The following is an 18688-nucleotide window of genomic DNA, read 5'->3' as shown; positions in this document are numbered from 1 at the left end:
ACAAAACAAACCTGCAATTACTGTTCTTTAAAGAAGCACAAACGGTTATTTCAGACAATGACACCTTTATTTAACAGGTGTGATTCAAAATGGGCACAGCGAGGAGTAAAAGGCACGGTTCGCACGCATGCAGCTTATTCTAGACCTCTCTTTCCAGAACATGGTTAGAATGTTCCGCCAAATTCGGCGGGTCTCCACGGCCGGTGGGGGTGGCTCGCTATCGCAGTCCGTCTGCGCTTGTCCTCCGTCCGTGGATGGCGAGCTCAGACAAACGAGCGTTTCATCAACGAGGGCGTGTACCTTATCTCGTTGTAACACTCCTCTTCCTCCCCGTCCGTCCACTTCCTCTCGCGGCTGGAGCGGTGGAGCCACAGCACCAGCACCGTCAGGGCCGCGAGGACCAAGGCCATGGACAGGGTCAGCAGCACCGCCTGCAGGATCCCTGGGGAACGTTCCGGAGCTGCAGGCAGGCACATCGGGTGGGGGGGACATGGGGAAATGTAGAGCATCGTTGAAAGGCTCTCTAAACCCTCATTTCTTTTTTGGTTCCTTCACATCTTGAAAAGTTATCAATGTGGATCGTGATGTGCCTAGGTTGGTCAGTGGTCACTTGTCAGTGGTAGGGCTCAACAAAGCGGGGATGCGACCACACAGACATGAGCAGACCCTCCCGCACTCACTCCAAGGATCTCAAAAGTGAGAAGGGCGAGTTTTGACCACGTTTTCGCACGATTGGAAAACAAACGTTAAGGTTTGGACGAAGAGAACACTCACGGCTGTACACCGACAGGTTGATGTAGCAGTTCTGGGTCCCCAGCAGGTTGGTGACGGAGCAACGATACAGCCCCGAGTTCTGAGCCGACACGTTGACCATCTGGACGGACCCTGAGAGATCCCCTGTTCCAGGACAGAGAATGTTGTTCCCCTCTCATTACTGGGAAGTGTGGGAGAAATGGAAGACCTTACAACTGACCTACGGTAATCCTCATTTGTAGATCAAAGCTTGCGTTATATGATCTTAACAACGGGTATTATAAGACATTGATATCTTCATGTTGCTATATGAGTTCTTGTATTGCAGTGTTTTAGGAATGTTGCTTTTTACCCAGTGTCAGTTCACCCTGTCCTGTACTTACACTGGGGAAAAAAAAAACCATACACAACAATACAGTAACTCCCTTTTTGTTTATTGATCAACATATTTTCGGCATACCAGATGGCATGTCTTATCTCAAAGGTGTGCATGTAAAATATTTGTTAAAAGCACACCTGCTCTACGCCACAAGATGCTTTTTTCTGCTTTGATTCAAGACGCACGTTAAGCAGCTCTTACCGTCCATGTTCATGGGTAGAGAGATCTCTTCTGGTTGGAGCTTGTGCCACCTCATTTCTGGGGTGGGGACCCCCTCGGCCACCATGCAGGACAGAGTGACCGTGCCCCCCACACCAGTGTATCCGTCCCATAGGCACAGGGGCAGAGATGGAGGTGCTGCCAGTCCAAACACAGTCGCGTTCAGTAAACTAAACACCATTTAAGTTCCAGACATTTTTTTCTTTCACGTTTCCACAATAATTGTTTGTTATTTTACTATGTCTAGTGAAATCATTCGAGTCTGATACTACAGAGGACCGTATCACACAAGAGGCAAATGCAACGCGCTACAACTTCCGCAACAGAGTGGAGGGTTATCCCCTCCAGCCCCTACCCAGGACGCTGAGGGCCAGCTCTCCGATGCCAGGGTCGCCAGTCTCGGGCGGGTTGCTCACCACGCAACGGTAGGTTCCGGCATCTGACACGCGCGTGTCGTTCAGCACGATATCGGCGCTCCAAGGGATGCCCGCAAAGCCCACCCTACCAGTGAGGGAGGGGTCCTCAATCACCTGACCGTGGTCGTAAACAATCACCTGAGGACGGAGGAGGAGGGGTGAGGGACACATCATGTGATAGCATGTTAGTTCACTGATGTCAAAGGGTTCAAAGGGCGAGTGTGCGGTGTTGTGATTCAAGGGGAGAGCCTGGGAGAGCCTGACCTGGGAGGGAGAGTCTGGGTGGGAGAAAGGAGCCAGTGTCCAGATGATGTTGAGTCTGGACAGGGGGCTCATGGTGAAGAAGGAGCAGGGCAGGGTCACCGAGTCCCCCTGGACCACCTCCACACTCTCCTCCCTCATGGTCACCCTCACTGCGTCTGCACAGAGGTGGATAAGACAATGGGCCAGGGCCAGGTCAGTGGAGCAAAGAATGTGACACAGCCTGAAGGAGAAAACAACGACTTGATGCATTGCTTTGTTTCCTTGACAACAAATCAGCCCTTGAGAAGGGTTTTGTACATGATTATACATCCGGATAAAAGGTTTTGAAATGAGTAAATTACTATTATATGAATCTAAATCTTGTCCAATATGAGGTCCCTCCAGGTTTTGTGTTTGTTTTTGTCTCATTCTGTTGCTGTGCTCCCTCCCCTGTGCTCATTACTGTAATCATGAATCCTTCCCTCCCCCTCCTCTGATGCAGGCAGCCCCGGGTCCCTTTGTGTGTGTGGGAACCGACCGGGGATATTGGCTGTTAATTACACTTGACAGTTCTGAGAGAAAACCCAAACACATCTCATCACAAAGTGGCAGAGGCAGAACAATAGTCACTTCATTAGGCCTTCACTGTCATGTCTGTCTCCTTAGAAAGATAGGCAGCACTTTACATTGAGGTTACATGAACTACCATGTCACTATGTAGTCATACCTATGGTCAAACCTAGCTTTGTGGAACTTGCTATGAAAGTACAGGGTTTTGTGTGAGCTGAATGTTATTACAACTGTAAAAAGGGACAGTATGAGAAGGGTTAAAGGGGCAAGTGAATGTTGTAAAGGGCCAGTAGAAGGTTGTGTAACCAAAACAAGATCAATGTTAACATCATCGTACCCCTGGAAAGCTCAACCTCCCCCAAACTAAGTTTTACTGTACTATCTAGTACCGCTGAAACACGATAAAGCTAACTACAATGTTGTCACTGAAGGTGTTACCATGTAGTCACGTTAGTTGATAAAAACGTATGTGAAGCACTCTGTCACATTGCTTGTCAAAAGGCCAAATAATACGATTACATTTATTAATATCTAATATACTTTATTAAAGTACAAACTTTCTAAGTGTTGCATGGACAATTTTACACATCAACGAGTGTAAAATATATTATGACAAATGTATAAAATATGCTGAAGTAACACAAACGCATCCACCTGGTGGATTTTATGCAACGTTTCACTGCTTTCTAAATAACGGCCTTGCTTATTGCAAGTGACTCACCATGCTGACGAACAGAAGTTAGCAAATAAGCAGTCCAGAGCAGCCACCTCCCAGAGTAGCCCATCACAACATGAACACTGTCCGTCATGTAGGCTAATGTCTGTAGCCCGGCAGGAAGATTAGGAAGCAATGACCAGGCATGCATGATTCATCTATTGAGCGACCCCACCAGTCCTGCTCCCTCCCGAGGCTCCCCCCTCCTTCTCACCCCCTTTCTGTCTCTCTCTCTCTCTCTTGCTCTCTCTCTGTGTGTCTCTCTCTCTTTCTCTCTCCGTATTGCATTCAGGGTCGCAACAAAAACGGCTTTTTTGAAGATACGTTTGAATTCTGAATGAAGGAAAGGGCCCTTGATGCTGAGGTTTCAACATGACAGCGTGGGCTCAGATCCTGGTTTAGCTGAGTTGGGTTCTGGCGGGGGGACTCCTGTGTGTCACCTCCCTCTTGTCATACTATCAAATAAAACATGCCGACAAGAAAATTAACATCTTTAAATTGTGCCTTAAACATATATTTTCCCTCTAGCAGTTTCGGCTTTGTTTGGGACAGATCAGTGACAGGTCAGGGAAAGTGAGGCACAAGTAGGATTCAAACCCATCAGGTCCCTGCAGAGGGACCTTCACTTACAAGGTACACACTTTGTTAGTGAAGCTACCAGGGCCCCTGTGACGACTTTCATGACTCTCTCACTACGTGTCCCAGGAGACAGGAGAGAAAGTTGGCCATTACAGCTCACCTGCCCGTTTGTGAAGCACACCTGTCAGTCGTTAGTGTTGATTGGCAATTAAGATCAAGTGACTGGTCACCATCCAGATCCTTTTGATCTAATGCAGTAATCCTGGTCCAGTGAGACCTATACTCCTTCTTAAAAGGTCTCAGAACGGATTCCAATTTGTTGGTAATTGGATTGATGTTATTAGCATTTGAGCCACTGAAATAGTGTAAGAACTGTTGAATTTCTTAAATAATGAAATGAATTCAGATAAATTCTTATCTTTATTGAGCATAATGATGGTTCATATAGCCAGAACTGTGTGTAGTTTGTCCTTTGATGATAAATTCCAAATGTGCTTTCATCAGAAATGATCCAACAACATTACTATTTTGCGGATAATGTTACGAAGTTCACAGTAAAATTCAGCAATGTTAGCTGACAATGTTTGTATGAATGAAGTCTCTGACTTCCTCCTTCTGTTTCTCTACATGTGAGGAGAGCTCCTTTTACTACCTTCAGCATTGGACCTCTGTCAAGAAGTCTTCTGACATCTCTGTTTGAGCTTAAGTCTCTCTATATCCAAATCCTCCTCTTCCTCCACCACCTCCTCCTCTGGTCCTAGGTAAGACTCTAAGTTCTATGCACTGACTTCATGGACTTCATCTAAAAACTTAGTACTGAGATCTATTAATTTATGCTGAAGTATTTTTCTCTCTCTATCCTTCACCTCTAGCTCTCTATCCTTCTCCTGCATCTGTCTGCTGAACTCTCTCTGCATCTTAGTGTGTGAGATCATGATGCTCCTCTGTAGCTCAGGTAGGACCACCTTCATCAGGTTTCTCTCTGCTTCAACTCTGGCCTCTCCTTCATAGTTCTCCCTGAACTCCTCCATCTCCTGCCCGTGTCTCTCCTCCCTCTCCCTTCTCTCATTCTCTCCCTTCTTTCTAAGTCTCTCCCTCTCTTCTCTCCAGTCAGTCTCTCTCTTCAGCTCCCTCTCCAGCTCTCTCTTCTTCTCCTCATCCCTCTCTTCCTTCACCTGTCTCTCCAGTTCAGATGTTCGATGGCTGAGTGTTCTGATGTCTCCCTCGTGCTCCTGGATCACTCCCTCAATCTTCTTCAGAGAGTTCTGCAGCTCTGTCTCAAACTTCTCTTTCCTCTCTGTCCCCTCCCTCTGTATCTTCTCCTCTCTCTTCCTCTAAATCTTTCCCTCCATCTCTCTTACCTGGGCCTCTGCCTCCTGGTAGGTCTGACTGCTGTAGAAGCTCTCTCTGTTTCCTGCCACCATCTCCTCTACCTGGTGCAGCAGCTCTGGGACCTGAGTGCCATGGGCCCTGTCCTTCATGTTGAGGACGCGGTACCTGTTCCCACATTTCTCTACAAGCTGCTGTAGGTCCAGACTTCCTGTTTGGAGAAACTCCTCCATGCTCTGCTCTCTCAGACTGTCATCATGGGTGAGCAAAATGACAGTGTGTCCCCAACAACCCTCTCCAAACATGTCCTCCATGCTCTCTCCCCCCACTGCAACACAACACAGGGACATGGTCACACCACTGGTCTAGTTAGAGAGGAAAGTACATCGGCACATCTAGGCTGATATTAACTACTCAGTTAGCTGCGTTTTAAAACTGTAATTAATGTCTGAAAATATGTAAGGAGCTCTCGAGGGTAGGAAGAAAGATGGAGGGCTGCGACCCTGCATAGACGACCGGGGCTTGAACGCCGTCACCACCCGAAATACGTACCCCCTGCCACTCCTCAGCTCTGCATTCGTTCCCCTCCGTGATGCCTCCATCTTCACCAAGTTGGACCTGCGTAACGCCTACCATTTGGTGCGCGTCCGGGAGGGGGACGAGTGGAAGACAGCTTTCAACACACCGCTGGGCCACTTCGAATACCTTGTGGTCCCTTTCGGACTCTCCAATGCACCTGCAGTGTTCCAGGCCCTGGTAAATGACGTCCTCCGTGATATGCTCAACCGGTTTGTCTTTGTCTACCTCGACAACATCCTCATTTTCTCCCGGTCCCTCAATGTACATACTCAACATGTCCGTCAAGTCCTTGTTATTCGTCAAACAAGAGAAATGTGAGTTCCATGCATCCTCCATATCCTTCCTGGGCCATGTAATTTCCAAAGGGCGGATGGAGATGGATACAGCCAAGGTGATGGCCACAACAGAATGGCCATCGCCGAGCAACCTGAAGCAGCTCCAACGCTTCCTGGGGTTCACCAATTTCTATCGCCGCTTCATCAGGAACTACAGCCAGGTCGCTACTCCACTCACAGCCCTCACGTCCACATCCACACCCTTCAGTCCACACCCCAGTAGCCAGTTGGTCCAACATAACACTTCACCCTACATGCCTCGAGGGGAATGTCCCTGTACTTTCTGTAAGTCGCTCTGGATAAGAGCGTCTGCTAAATGACTAAAATGTCTGCTCTCATCTAGATATGATGGTGGGGATTTATCTGGCATAGGTGCAGTTGGGACCTGTCTCTCCCTAGCTCTCTTTTTCTCTGCTGGTACACACACTGTACAGGATGACAGAGTTAGGAATGTGTCTCTCCAACTGGTTGGGAGTGTTTTCGGTGCTTGCCTAATCTAGGTTCTTATTTCTAGCCTGGTCCTAACCAGTCCCTCGTACATTTCATTTGTACAGAGGGTCTGGGATCTCTCGATTGACAAACGTTAACTTCCTTGAAGGCGGGTCCTCTGTTGAAGTTTAAAACTATTGGATCCGCCCAGAGCCACTCTGATTTGCCATAACCAATCGCAAGCGTTCGCCTTAGCCAACTCCTTCACCACTACTGTAACGGAGCTAGCTGCCGTAGCTGGAAAATCAAACCTTTCCCGAACCCCGTGGGGAGGAGGGCCACAACATCATGGCCCCCAACAAAACTCAGCAAGGAATGTTCTTGCTCCGGCTTAACCTATTTTCGGCAGCGTTGCCACAACCGCAGAATAGTTTCGCTCGCATCTTTCTCCGCCGCCATTACTGAACTACTCAAACAAGTGCACAACATTAACGTCATCGTTCTCAGCCACTCCCTCTGTTCGCTGATTGGACCTACGAAAAAATCAACCGGTGGGCCTGTAGAGACGGACACTGATGTCGCTGGTAACTCACCACCCTGCCTGGAGTATCCCACTGAATCCTCCCGGTATTCCTGGGGATGGCTTACAGGTGCCATCTGGCTGCTGGAAGGTTCAGCCTCCCCACTCCCAACTGGAGGCTGTGGTCTGTGGATGGACCTACTCATTGACATCAAAAACACGTCCTGGGAAGGAGGTTGTACTGGATCGTGCCCCTTGCTCAATCACAGGCATGGTGCTCCTCTGTCTAGGGGTTGTGGGCTGAAGCTGTAAGCTGTTCCAAGAAGACCCAGATCTGGTGGCCTGGGCTGCCTGGTTTTCCCAACCATATATGGTCTGGGTTGTGCGACCCTCCTGTTCTATCATATGGACCTCCAACGGCAGGGCTTGGCTGCTGGTATTTGACCACCACCCTGGGTCCTGTGACATTGTCTTAACCCTGGGCTTTTCTTAGGGCTTCCTTCAGCCTGTCCAGTGCTGGAGGTTGTCCCAAAGCTCCCTCTAGTGGCTCAGTGAACCAGCACAAGTCCTTCAGAACCGTGGTTGCAGCTTCCTCCAGTGTCTGATGACAAGCTGGACAGGATCAGGTCCGACCCAATCTCCAGAGCAACTGGGCTGCACAGGCTTCGCTCAAAGATGGCTTGGTATCTGGAGACAGAATCACTCTATCCTCCCCACCACCACAGCAAAGTCATCTTCCTCCAAGTACACCTTCACATCCTCCAGGACAGCCATGTTCGACTTAAAGATCTTTATCCTCGCTGGGTCCACCTCTTGGTGGGGACGGTAGACGTTCTGCACACTATTAAAGAGTGCAGGCTCCACTTGCAGAACCCATTCAAGTAACATTGGCTCCAGCCCAGCAGTTTTGCACTTCACCACAGCCTGCTCTGTCTCGGGGGAGAGCTGGACGGAGGATTTGAGGGCGATGAGCTGTTTGTTCAGAGCCTAGTTTGCCTTGGGACAGTCCCTAAGGTACTGGAGGAGGTATTGGTTCATGATGAACACCTTCTCCAGCTCCTTACTGCTAGATGGGGTCTGAGAGAGAATGGAGTTTTTAATAGGTGTTCTGTCTGTAGTCTTTGTATGACAGCACATTATATGATAACACATTACATGATAACAGAACATTTTTGTTGATTGTTACATCTGCGTCTTTTTAATACATAACATGTGGGTGATATCTATGGGGAAACAACACTACAAAACACTGAAAAACTGAAGATTTTGAACAACCTCAGCAGAATGTGGTTGAGAATGAGTCTGTGACACAGCAAGGTACTTTCCACTCTGCCGGTAAACAAATCAAAACCGGTTTGCCAACATACTGTACCACCAAGACAATTGTCAAGTGTGGCTTCTTTACATTCCCAAATATGATTTGGTATGAACAAAACGTTCATTTTATTTGCCTCAACACACTTGTTTTACAACTATCCCTTGGTGTATATATATATATATATTTAAAACCCTGCATGTGTCTTGTGCTGTGCCTGGAGACATCCCGCCCATCATATTGGAACTGTTGAACGATCGTGGGCCTCTCAACGGGTTGTCGCGGTGATTTATGTTCTATCAACCTTGAACTGTCTCGTCTATGACCCAGTCATGCTCAGGATCTCCCGTTTCATAGGTTTGTGAATGGAGATCACATGTCTTAGTTTGCTAGTGATTCCAGGTGAGAATCATACTACACCAAACCAACTAAAGCATTGCAGGAAGTATTTACCAGTATAACATCAAGGTTTCTAACATCAAGGGTTTATGACATTACATTTTATAACATCAAAGTTTGTTTTCCCTTATTCCTTTGTCCCCGGACAACACTGGTATTTCCTTTTTAACATCAAGAGTTTTGTTCCCTTATTCTTCTGTTTCAGAACAATACTGCACCTACACAAGAGTAGTCTGAACAGTGAATCTTAACCCTTCACACGTAAACACCAGTTAAACAGGTCATGTCTTCATGGCAAAATAGCTGGTCGTGATTCCCTGGACTCACCTTTGTGTTGGTGTGTCCCCTGGATCTGGAGGAGGGCCAAGTGAGGACAGACAACGACTGTCTTTTAACTTACTTTATTTACTTAACTTTATTTGATATGTAAAAATAAAATAAAAACCAATACAATGCCTCTTTCTTCTAAGTCTAAGTATCCAAGTAAAAAAGAGTGTAAGAGCCTATGCTGCGAAAGCTAGAGAGTGATAGAGAGCAACACCGTCTGAATGTAATCCAAATGTACTGTACTCAACTGTGAACTGAACGAACTGTGTATGCGAATGTGGTTTTCATTAACACACATCATTTCTATATGCTTAATTTGGGTCATGCTGGGCACCCTTTTCTATGCATAGGAAAACTAGACACGTCTCTCTAAATTTGGGTAAGGGACACGATGCATGTATCAAGATAACGTGCGTACTTCTACACAAGAAGTTGCCAATACACCTTGTCTCCTAAGCAACCTATAGATTCCAGTGGTTTCTCTCAGCAAGCCGTTTTTACCACATCCTATGCAAACATTTTCTAACTGTTATACAGACACACTCTGTCTCAAACTCTAGCAAGTAGTTATGACACATCTTATCTAGTATACACATCGGCAAGCAATTGCTACCGATAATAAAAATGGAAAAGGGTTCTAAAACCACATATGCAAGTAATTTCTAACACATCCTTATGCAACACACATTTGCAAGCAATTTCTAACACATCATATGCAAATACGCATTTTATCTAGTAAGCAATTTTATCCATTATTTCTCCATGGTTCATTCAAACGAAGGCTCTTTTAGGATATAGGGCTGCCACTAACGACTATTTTTCCGATTAGTCGATTAATCAAAACAATTAATTTTCCTCCCCAAAAAATAAAAGGTTTTGTGAAATTATAGTTGAAATTACTTTAGAAAGAATCATTGTTGACGGCTGGCTGGGACTAACGTATAGCAAACCGCAACTTCCGCTACTCACCGGAAGCTGCACCCATAATTTCTATAGTAGACCCCCTAAGAATAAGATGGATAATTAATTGAAGCGTTTTTTGTATTTTTTTATAAAAAAAATTTAAAAAAAAATGCGTAATTTAAAATATTGATGTCGACGCATTTTCATCGTCGATTACGTCGACGAATCGCGGCAGCCCTATAAGGATCTTTAGACAGAACACAGACACTATTCAGACAGTGGAAACATGATAAGCTCATCGGTCCATGTATACAAGAAAAAGTGTTGTGATAAAAAGTATTAATTGTGTACATGGCCACTGTACAAGCAGTGACACCAGAAGTAGAATGAACACATGCAAATTATTAAAACGGCAACATTCTAAAACAGCAACACCAAAAGGTTTGTAATGATTGCTCAATAACATTCTTTCAATGTAATCATTTGCCATAAAATATGGTATTAAATCTGGTATTTATGAAGATCATGCAGTCCATCATGCAGTCCTGAGAACAGTTCATTAGAATGACTTTCATTACTTCAGTCCATCACCATGTTTCTCCTAGTTTGCTGAGAAAGGGTATCAGCAGGTCTTGCAGGTCGTTGCGGGGTATGCTTTTCAGGGCATCCCTCGTCATTATGACAGAGTCATTTACTCCGAAGTATTGTAGTAATAGCTTCACCAGCGTCACTGTGTCAATGTTTTCAAGTGCTCCAGCTGGGATCCCTTTCTTGTCTTTATATCCAGTTTCTAAATGTAACTTGAATTTTTTTATATGGTCTTTAACGAGTTCATCCAGGATGTCATGAAGACTTTTGGTCCACTGCTTCTGATCAATTTCATGGCTCCCTGGTGTGATAGAAAGATAGACTTATTTAAAAAACGGTTCCTTCATTTAAACATTAATCTGTTTCAATCAGTAAAGTAAAAAGTTGAGAAATGTAGCATGTTGAAACTGCAGAGCATTAGTAACTACCATACCAAACATGGCCCACATGAGACAATAGGTGGTGCTATCACATCGCATTTACACAATTGTATCTTGTACATTTGTACTTTTTGTTATATTTGTATTTTTTGTACATTGTAATATGGCAACTCATATTTTATTTTATTGTACATGTTATTTTATTTAAATCTATTTCCACTTAGTACTGCTAGTTTATGTACCCTTACTATAGATAGTTCACATATTTAAATTTTAGGTTCCTATATGTTTATTGTATGCACCTTCCTGCCAAAGTAAATTCCTTGTCTGTGCAAACTTTCATGGCGAATAAATCCCATTCTGATCTGATTCTACAGGCCACGCCTCAATATGTCAATTTTCAAAGTGATGCCCTTTGCAGGCCATACATCCCCAAATTCTGAAATTCAGTACATATTGCTTACTGCAATATGAGGAACAAAAAAGCCTCAAGAACCTAGAACGGCCGCCAAATTGGATTTTTTTGTGCAATAAAGATTTATCCAAAACGACACAAATCTTCTCCTCATGAACCGTAGTTCCGATTGACTTGAAATGCTAAACTGATTCGTAGGACATATGTCTTCTTATAGGGTGAGAAGCAATACAGAATATATTATAAAATGGCCAAATGATTAACATAATGGTGAATTTGCACCTGTGGCACCTATTATCCATAAATAAGGCCGCGTTCACACTTGACTTATTTTTTCAGCTGCCTTCAGCGACTTTTTACATGCAACCCTATGAGAAAAGGAAAAAGGCGGCCGCCTCTTTTAAAAAGCGGCCGCCTTTTAAAAATTTCAAAACAAGCGCTGAGCCCGACGCCTTTTTGAGTTCAGTTTTCTCAACTTTTCAGAAAAGCGCTGGGTGACGTCCAGCGCCTTTTTGAAGGCAGCGCCTTTTTCTAAAAAAAGAAGTCAAGCGTGAACACGGCCTAAGTGCCACATTGACCCAGGGACTTGATCTGTTCCACAAATGAGAAAGACACTACAAAATGTTACCATGTGCAAAGGCAACTTCATATCTCCAAAATGATTAAAGTAAAGGGAAATATACAGAGTAGAGCTGTCAAACGATTAAAATATTTCACCGCGATTAATCGCTTTAATGTCATAGTTACCTCGCGATTAATCGCAATTAACCGCACATTTTTATCTATTATGTCCCTTGATTTCTTTTTCATCCATAATTTTTTCTAATTTTAATGTTCTTATCAACATAGAAAAGTGGTTCGGCTTGCTTCGCGCAAATGTTTTTTTTAATTGAAAACAACATTGCAATCGCCTGGCTTTGACGAGCGGGCGGAGAATTCGCATCAGCTGTGTGCTTGGCCATCAAAATGGTATTTTGGACTCCACGACGTGCTGCGATGATAGCTCAGTTCACAAAGACAGAACACACTGGTCACTTTGGTCTTGTCAATGGAACCATTTGGCAACCTTTTAAAAGTAAACTTTCCATTCAGAATCTCATTGGCATCCATTTCGGCGTCTGGCGTTAGCCTACTACCAGAGAATGTCTAATATCCGTAAACGGGCTCTGCTACTACTCTTTAGCCGGCTCGCAAGCCCAAACAAGTGTGTGTGGCGTGCCTGTTGTTTTGTTTCCGGTCTAGCTAGATCCGGTGTGGTGTTGTAGTTTTTTTAACGTCAGTAGTTGCTGCAACAGCATGTGAAAAAGACTACAACAATTGCTGGGCCAAAAAGAACGTTAATCGCGCGATTAAAAAATTGACGCCGTTAAAATGTGTGTGCGTTAACGCCGTTAATAACGCGTTAAACTGACAGCACTAGTATTTATTATGCTAAATTAGTTTATTACTATGTAATGCACCGTACATTCGTACATATCACAGCCTATTAAAAGAGCATTATTAATATTGTAAATAACTTTTTTCATATTCATTGCTATTGAAATCAAAACATCTACTTAATAAAAAATATAAAAAAATAAATAATTTTATTTTTATTTTTTAAAGACTGGCATTGTTCAAAGGGCCGGTCCAAATGTTTGGGCCGTAGTTTGGGGGCCCCTGCCTTATATTAACCTGCAATGTGTGGCGATTTTAGACCATGTTTCTGGTCTCACGCACCCCTACATTTCATCTCAGCACCCCTAAAAATAATAATACATTAAAAAAATATATAGTTTATTATAATTTAATGCTGGTAGTTCATGAAAAAAGGGACATCCTGAGTTTTTTTTTTATTTCATTAAATATTTTGCATAATGGTAGATGTATTGATTGTTAGGAGGGAGTCAGATGGCTGAGCGGTGAGGGAGTCGGGCTAGTTATCAGAAGGTTGACGGATTGATTCCCCGCCGTGTCAAATGACGTTGTGTCCTTGGGCAAGGCACTTCACCCTACTTGCCTCGGGGGGAATGTCCCTGTACTTACTGTAGGTCGCTATGGATAAGAGCGTCTGCTAAATGACTAAATGTAAATGTTATCCAGTGAAATTAGGGATTTATATTAGCAAGGCGGTTTAGCACTTTTGCAAGGCACTGTATTCATGTCACATTGTCATTGGGGGCTGAGCACCCCTAAAGGTCTTATCCTAGAATTGCCCCTGGTACAGGGTGTTTTTAGGGTGTGCTTGCGTCGGTTGCAGATGGGTCAATTTTTACTGACATTTTTACAACTGATATACAGCGGCGCACCACATAAGCTTGAGTTTAAATACATTATTTAATGTGTTACGTACTGTACATGCAAGTCTAAATGACTTAAATGTATGATGCGCTTTTCGATCAGTCCTCCGACACCACGACACGATACTTGTTGAGTCTAACAGCGCAACAACGCAAACACAGGCAGGGATACAGTAGCAACGCTAGTGTTAAGTAAGTATTTAGCTGCTCGGCTCCATGACGCCGGGTAACGGTGCGTGTCCACTACAGCGGAGCGGGCGGCGCAGGGCTTCGGCTTCCAATTCATTGTCAATGAAACCAGCGTTGACACTTGTCAATCGCGTGGGGCATTGTGGGAAGGCGGGCGGAGCGTTGCAAGTTGGATTTTCTTAACTTTATGTAAATGAGGAGCGTTAAACGCTGGCGTTGCCCAATCGGATTGGTTTCTTGTTTTTTGTAACGTAGCAATTTTCTAGGTTTCAAGATGGAGGTGAAACTTATCGTATATGTGTCTACACACCCAGTCTTGTTTTACATGTCTCTGTATGATTAAAGAGACGTTAACAAAAAAATATATACCTGGCGCAGGGTTGCCGATGTTGTCGCTGTCCCTGTTGTGTTTTTTGTACTTTTAAGTCAGTCTTGTCACATTACTACGTAGCTCTAACTTTCTTCTGTGCTAGCTGCATACTACAGTAGTCTAGTTCACCCGGCACACGATTGACATTCAATGTTGAAATTCTGGTTCGAAGTCACTCGCTAGCCATACAGTAAATGTGTAGTGGCCATAATACATAATACCTGGGTGCCAGACAAATTTAGCCCCGACCACAAACAATTTTGGTCGAGAAGTTGGTCCTGGGGTCGCTCGGTTGGGGAAAAACTATGTCCGAACAAGAGCTGTTCGGACCAATCACATTGTCAGGGCGGGCTTTATACGATGATGGACAGATGATCAACAGTAACGTAATCAACCACATCACCAAAGTGCGCTCGGGTTGAATTTGTTTTCAACAAAAAACATTCTACGTTGCTCTGATTGGTTGTAGGTCTATTCAATTGAGCGAAGAGGCATTTTTTCCGGGTTCGGTTGAAACACGCCCCATACTCATAGCCCAACGGAGCAGTATCAGACTCATTTTCTGACTATAATTATGAGTATGACGTCAGGCTACATAATCTAGCGAATGTTACTGGAAAAATGTATGAAGTGCTCTGCACACCAGGGCATTCAACATTCCTTGGCTCGCGCTAGGTCCCTTGTGTACTGGCTTGGTCTCACAAATGACCTGCGCATGGTGGTTGAACCTTGTACTGCCTGTCAGCAATAGGTTTGGCTGCCTGACACAATGAACAGACAGTTTACAAAAACGACCTCTGTGTTGGATCTGTTTGAATCAATTATTCAAATATAATCAATATTAAGAGCAAAAATAGACTTGAGAATGTGCCTTCACTGTAGAAATGGAAATCCCTTTTATTTTATCTGTAGTATTTGACTTTTATTCTTACCAAGACAATAATCAGATTCCTCTCTTCTCCTCTTGGCCTCCGGGCTCTGCCTTTGTAAATACTGTCCAGCTGAAACAATGATGGAGATCTGACATGTTAGATATATTACACTGCAGTAATACATTCTTTGTCAAGCTACTTAACATATACAGTTTGACTTCTAATACCATAAGCAACAGAAAATTGTGTTGAAATACTTTTAATAACATATAATTGTATAAATAATAAATGATTTTATGTTCCATTTCCAAACCAAATACAGCACACATTTATTGAATGTATATTCCTGACATTTTATCCTGTGTTGATGTTTTACAACAATAATGTTTCTTCTGTTTCACAGGTCAGGCAGTGAAGTGCATTCTTTCAGACATTTTGTGGCTTGAACAACATATTCTTCAAAGTTTTAAGCAGATTTGTGTTGTAGGTCTACTAGCACCACGTACTGTACTGGAGTGTGGACCAGAGACAGACATCTAAATGGGAAGTCTCTTGGAAGTCGCTTTGGATAAAAGCGTCTGCTAAATGAATAAATGTAAATGTAAATCATCCCTATTGGTCTGGTTTCTCTTAGAAAAAGATTAGTGAAGATCTCTCTCTGCTTGTACAATCCCACAACAAGGCCTCCACCGTCAGTCTTGTAATGCCCTGAGCCCTCAGACTCACCTTTAACCTCTCCCTTTCCCTCTGTGTATATCAGGGCCTCAGCCTCTGCCTTACTGACACATCAGAAACTCCATCTACATCAAAGATGTTTTATGCGCTCATGGTAAATAAGCGCATAATAATCCCCAGAGACTTCAGAGCGCAAGTGCTAAAGAGACTTCATCCTGCACACCAGGGCATTCAACGTTCCTTTGCTCACGCTAGGTCCCTTGTGTACTGGGCTGGCCTTGTCTCACAAATGACATGCACATGGTGGTTGAATCTTTTACTGCCTGTCATGAGAAATTGCCTGGCAACCCAAAGGAACCACTTCTACCACAACCAGTGCCAGATGCTCCATGGCAGAAGATAGCCGCTGACGTCTTTGAGTTTCAAGGCTCCTCATTCCTTCTGATAGTGGATTACTTTTTGAAATATCCTGAGGTGCTGAGGTTGACTGACACAACGTCAGGTACTATCATAGCCAAGTTTAAAGCCGTGTTCGCTTGACATGGTATTCCAGCCAAATTGGTGGCAGATCATGTACCTTTTGCTAGTGCTGAAATGGCTCAGTATGCTAAGGAGTGGGGGTTCAAAATCACCCACTCCAGCCCAGTGTTCCCACAGTCTAATGGTTTGGTGGAGAGGACAATTCAGCCGGTTAAAAACATGCTGAAAGCTGCGGCACAGACCGGGGTTGACCCTCACATGGCACTACTACACCTGAGCAACACGCCAGTCACAGGTGTGCAGTGCTCACCTGCACAGCTCATGGGTCATGTCCTGCGCACCAGCTTACCTTTGAGTAAAGCAGTTCTGCGGCCTGCGATTCCTGTACGTGTTCAGCAAGGCTTGGCGCACAGACAGCGGCTGCAAAAGGAAGGCTACGAAAAAACGGGCAACGCCGCTTGCACCATTTCAGGAGGGAGAGAAAGTGTGCATGGAAACAGCAAAAGGATGAAAGCCAGCAACAATAGCAAGAGTCAGACAGGAACCAAGGTCATACGGTATAATTACACCAGCAGGAGTTTGCTACCGCAGGAACAGAAGGCATCTCAGGCCGGACAAAGCAGCCAGGTATAGGGACAATGAAGAAGTCACACACGTTGACTTTACTCAGGATGAAGAAGAGGAGAGACAAGGAGAGTCAGAAGCTGTGACACAAAGTGTTGACAGAGCAACAGAGCCCTCCGTTGTAGAGGCTCAAACCACTAGAGCAGGACGTCGCATTAAACTTGCCACAAAACTACAAGACTGTGCTTGGTTGGGTTACAGGTGGTCACAGACAACCTATCTATTGTAGTAATTCAGTTACCTTAGAGTATGCTGTTGCAGTCAAGGAATGTTTCTATTCAGTGTTGTTGTTACACGATATAATAGGAGTGGCAATACGGGATTGTTCTGTTACCTCGGAAGGCTAGCTAAATGGGGGATGTAGTATATGTAACTATAGTGTTGATGAGATAGTTGCAGACTACTCAGTGGCAACAGCCAATCACAACTTGGGATATGCTAATGAGCTGAAGGGGCTTACGGGGCTGGCCTAGGTGCAGAGTGCAGTATGTTTCATGGTCTTTCGTGTTTGGAATAAAGAACAAGTAGTATAACTAAATCAGTCTCCGTTGCCAGTAATTTCCGCAGTGCATAAAGAGCACGACAAACAGAGACATCTGACTATGATACTGAACAATAAATACATTTTGATAAATGTACCAACCGTACCTTTTCCAAATACAAAACACTTAAAATTGATTACATAAATTATATCAGGAACAAGTGACATCATGAAATCTTACCAAGTTTATTGTTTTTATTTTTGACATCTTCCATATGTCTGTCTCTCTCCTTCAGCAGTGTATCTCTCTCTCCCAGTTGTTTGTCCTTCTCTTGCAGTTTCTTCTGTGTCTCTTTAACTTTACTCTCTAGTCTCTTCAGTTGTTGGTCTCTCTCTTCTAATTCTCCCTCCTTCTCTCTCAGTCTCTGATTCCTCTTTTCCAGTTCAGAGTCTTTCTCCTGCAGTTGGACTGTGAGTTGCTTTACTTGGTTGTTCTTGTCCAGCAGGTCTTTTCTAAGCTCCTCCTTCTCTTTCACCTGCTGGGTCATTTGATCCAGTTGTGTCTCTTTCTCCTCTAGGTGTCGATCTTTGTCCTCCAGATTCTTTATTAATCTGTGAATGTCCTCTGGATGTTTGTATTCTAGCTGTATTTCTGGAGGGTTATATAAAAATATGAATTATGGTTTGAAATCAATCCATTAAACAGCTGGTGATTTGCTGATATTTATTTAGATAAATACAGTATGTTGAAGGGTTTTTACAAAAACTGGTACCCCAGTCCCAACTTGAATAAAAAAAATAAAAAAAAGGTACAACACTAGAATTTCAGAAGTACTGGGTAGCTGGGTCGGACGCTGACAAGCACAGTGTTGAGACTCACCAAAAGTCGTTAAAATTAGCTAGATAATTTTTGTCTCCAGGGAAAGTGAAAAGTCGCTCAATCTAGCGACAATGGCCTGGCCCAGCCCCAGCTCGACCTCCGGTAGGAGGAATTATTTTTATTATTACCTATTTTTTGTTAGTATTCTTATTATTATTAGGGTTCCTCCGGTAGGAGGGAACCTATTGTTCTTGTTAGTATTCTTATTGGGGTTCCTCCGGTAGGAAGGAACCTATTGTTTTTGTTAGTATTTAGGATTCCTCCGTCAGGGTCACCATTATGGATTTTCCTGTACAGTGATACATTGGGAAAACCTTCAAAATAGATCTCCTCCTACAAAAAAGGTCAAATTGACTTGACATTTTGTACAGATATGTATCATTGACATATTTAAACATGTTAATTAAGACAGTTGAATCAAATACAAAATGGCTGAAAGGGGTGT

At 43.9% G+C, this 18688-nt stretch overlaps 1 protein-coding gene across 3 annotated transcripts in view; it reads right to left on the bottom strand.

The window, feature by feature from the left end:
• Positions 1-10: 10 nt before the first annotated feature.
• Positions 11-18688, bottom strand: part of zgc:165604 (uncharacterized protein LOC792578 homolog) — a 43824-nt gene continuing 25146 nt past the window's right edge. Inside the window, exons 11-20 of one of the 3 annotated variants that reach the window (XM_047043226.1) lie at positions 17605-18015; positions 16608-16692; positions 15164-15232; positions 9108-10899; positions 7140-8143; positions 2032-2186; positions 1707-1905; positions 1334-1489; positions 775-897; positions 11-460 (exon numbers count right to left, since the gene is read on the bottom strand). In XM_047043226.1, the coding sequence (XP_046899182.1) occupies positions 264-460; positions 775-897; positions 1334-1489; positions 1707-1905; positions 2032-2186; positions 7140-7278 (969 nt within the window). In that variant the 5' untranslated portion in view covers positions 7279-8143; positions 9108-10899; positions 15164-15232; positions 16608-16692; positions 17605-18015 and the 3' untranslated portion in view covers positions 11-263. Of the gene's footprint in view, positions 461-774; positions 898-1333; positions 1490-1706; positions 1906-2031; positions 2187-3301; positions 4943-7139; positions 8144-9107; positions 10900-15163; positions 15233-16607; positions 18016-18688 lie in introns of those variants that run through there. The other 2 variants (XM_047043227.1, XM_047043225.1) reach the window with 2 other exon arrangements.

This window comes from Hypomesus transpacificus, chromosome 20, assembly GCF_021917145.1.
Source record: "Hypomesus transpacificus isolate Combined female chromosome 20, fHypTra1, whole genome shotgun sequence".
Classification (NCBI taxonomy): domain Eukaryota; kingdom Metazoa; phylum Chordata; class Actinopteri; order Osmeriformes; family Osmeridae; genus Hypomesus; species Hypomesus transpacificus.
Note: the sequence above shows the minus strand (reverse complement) of the source record. Positions and strands in the feature narration are given on the sequence as shown.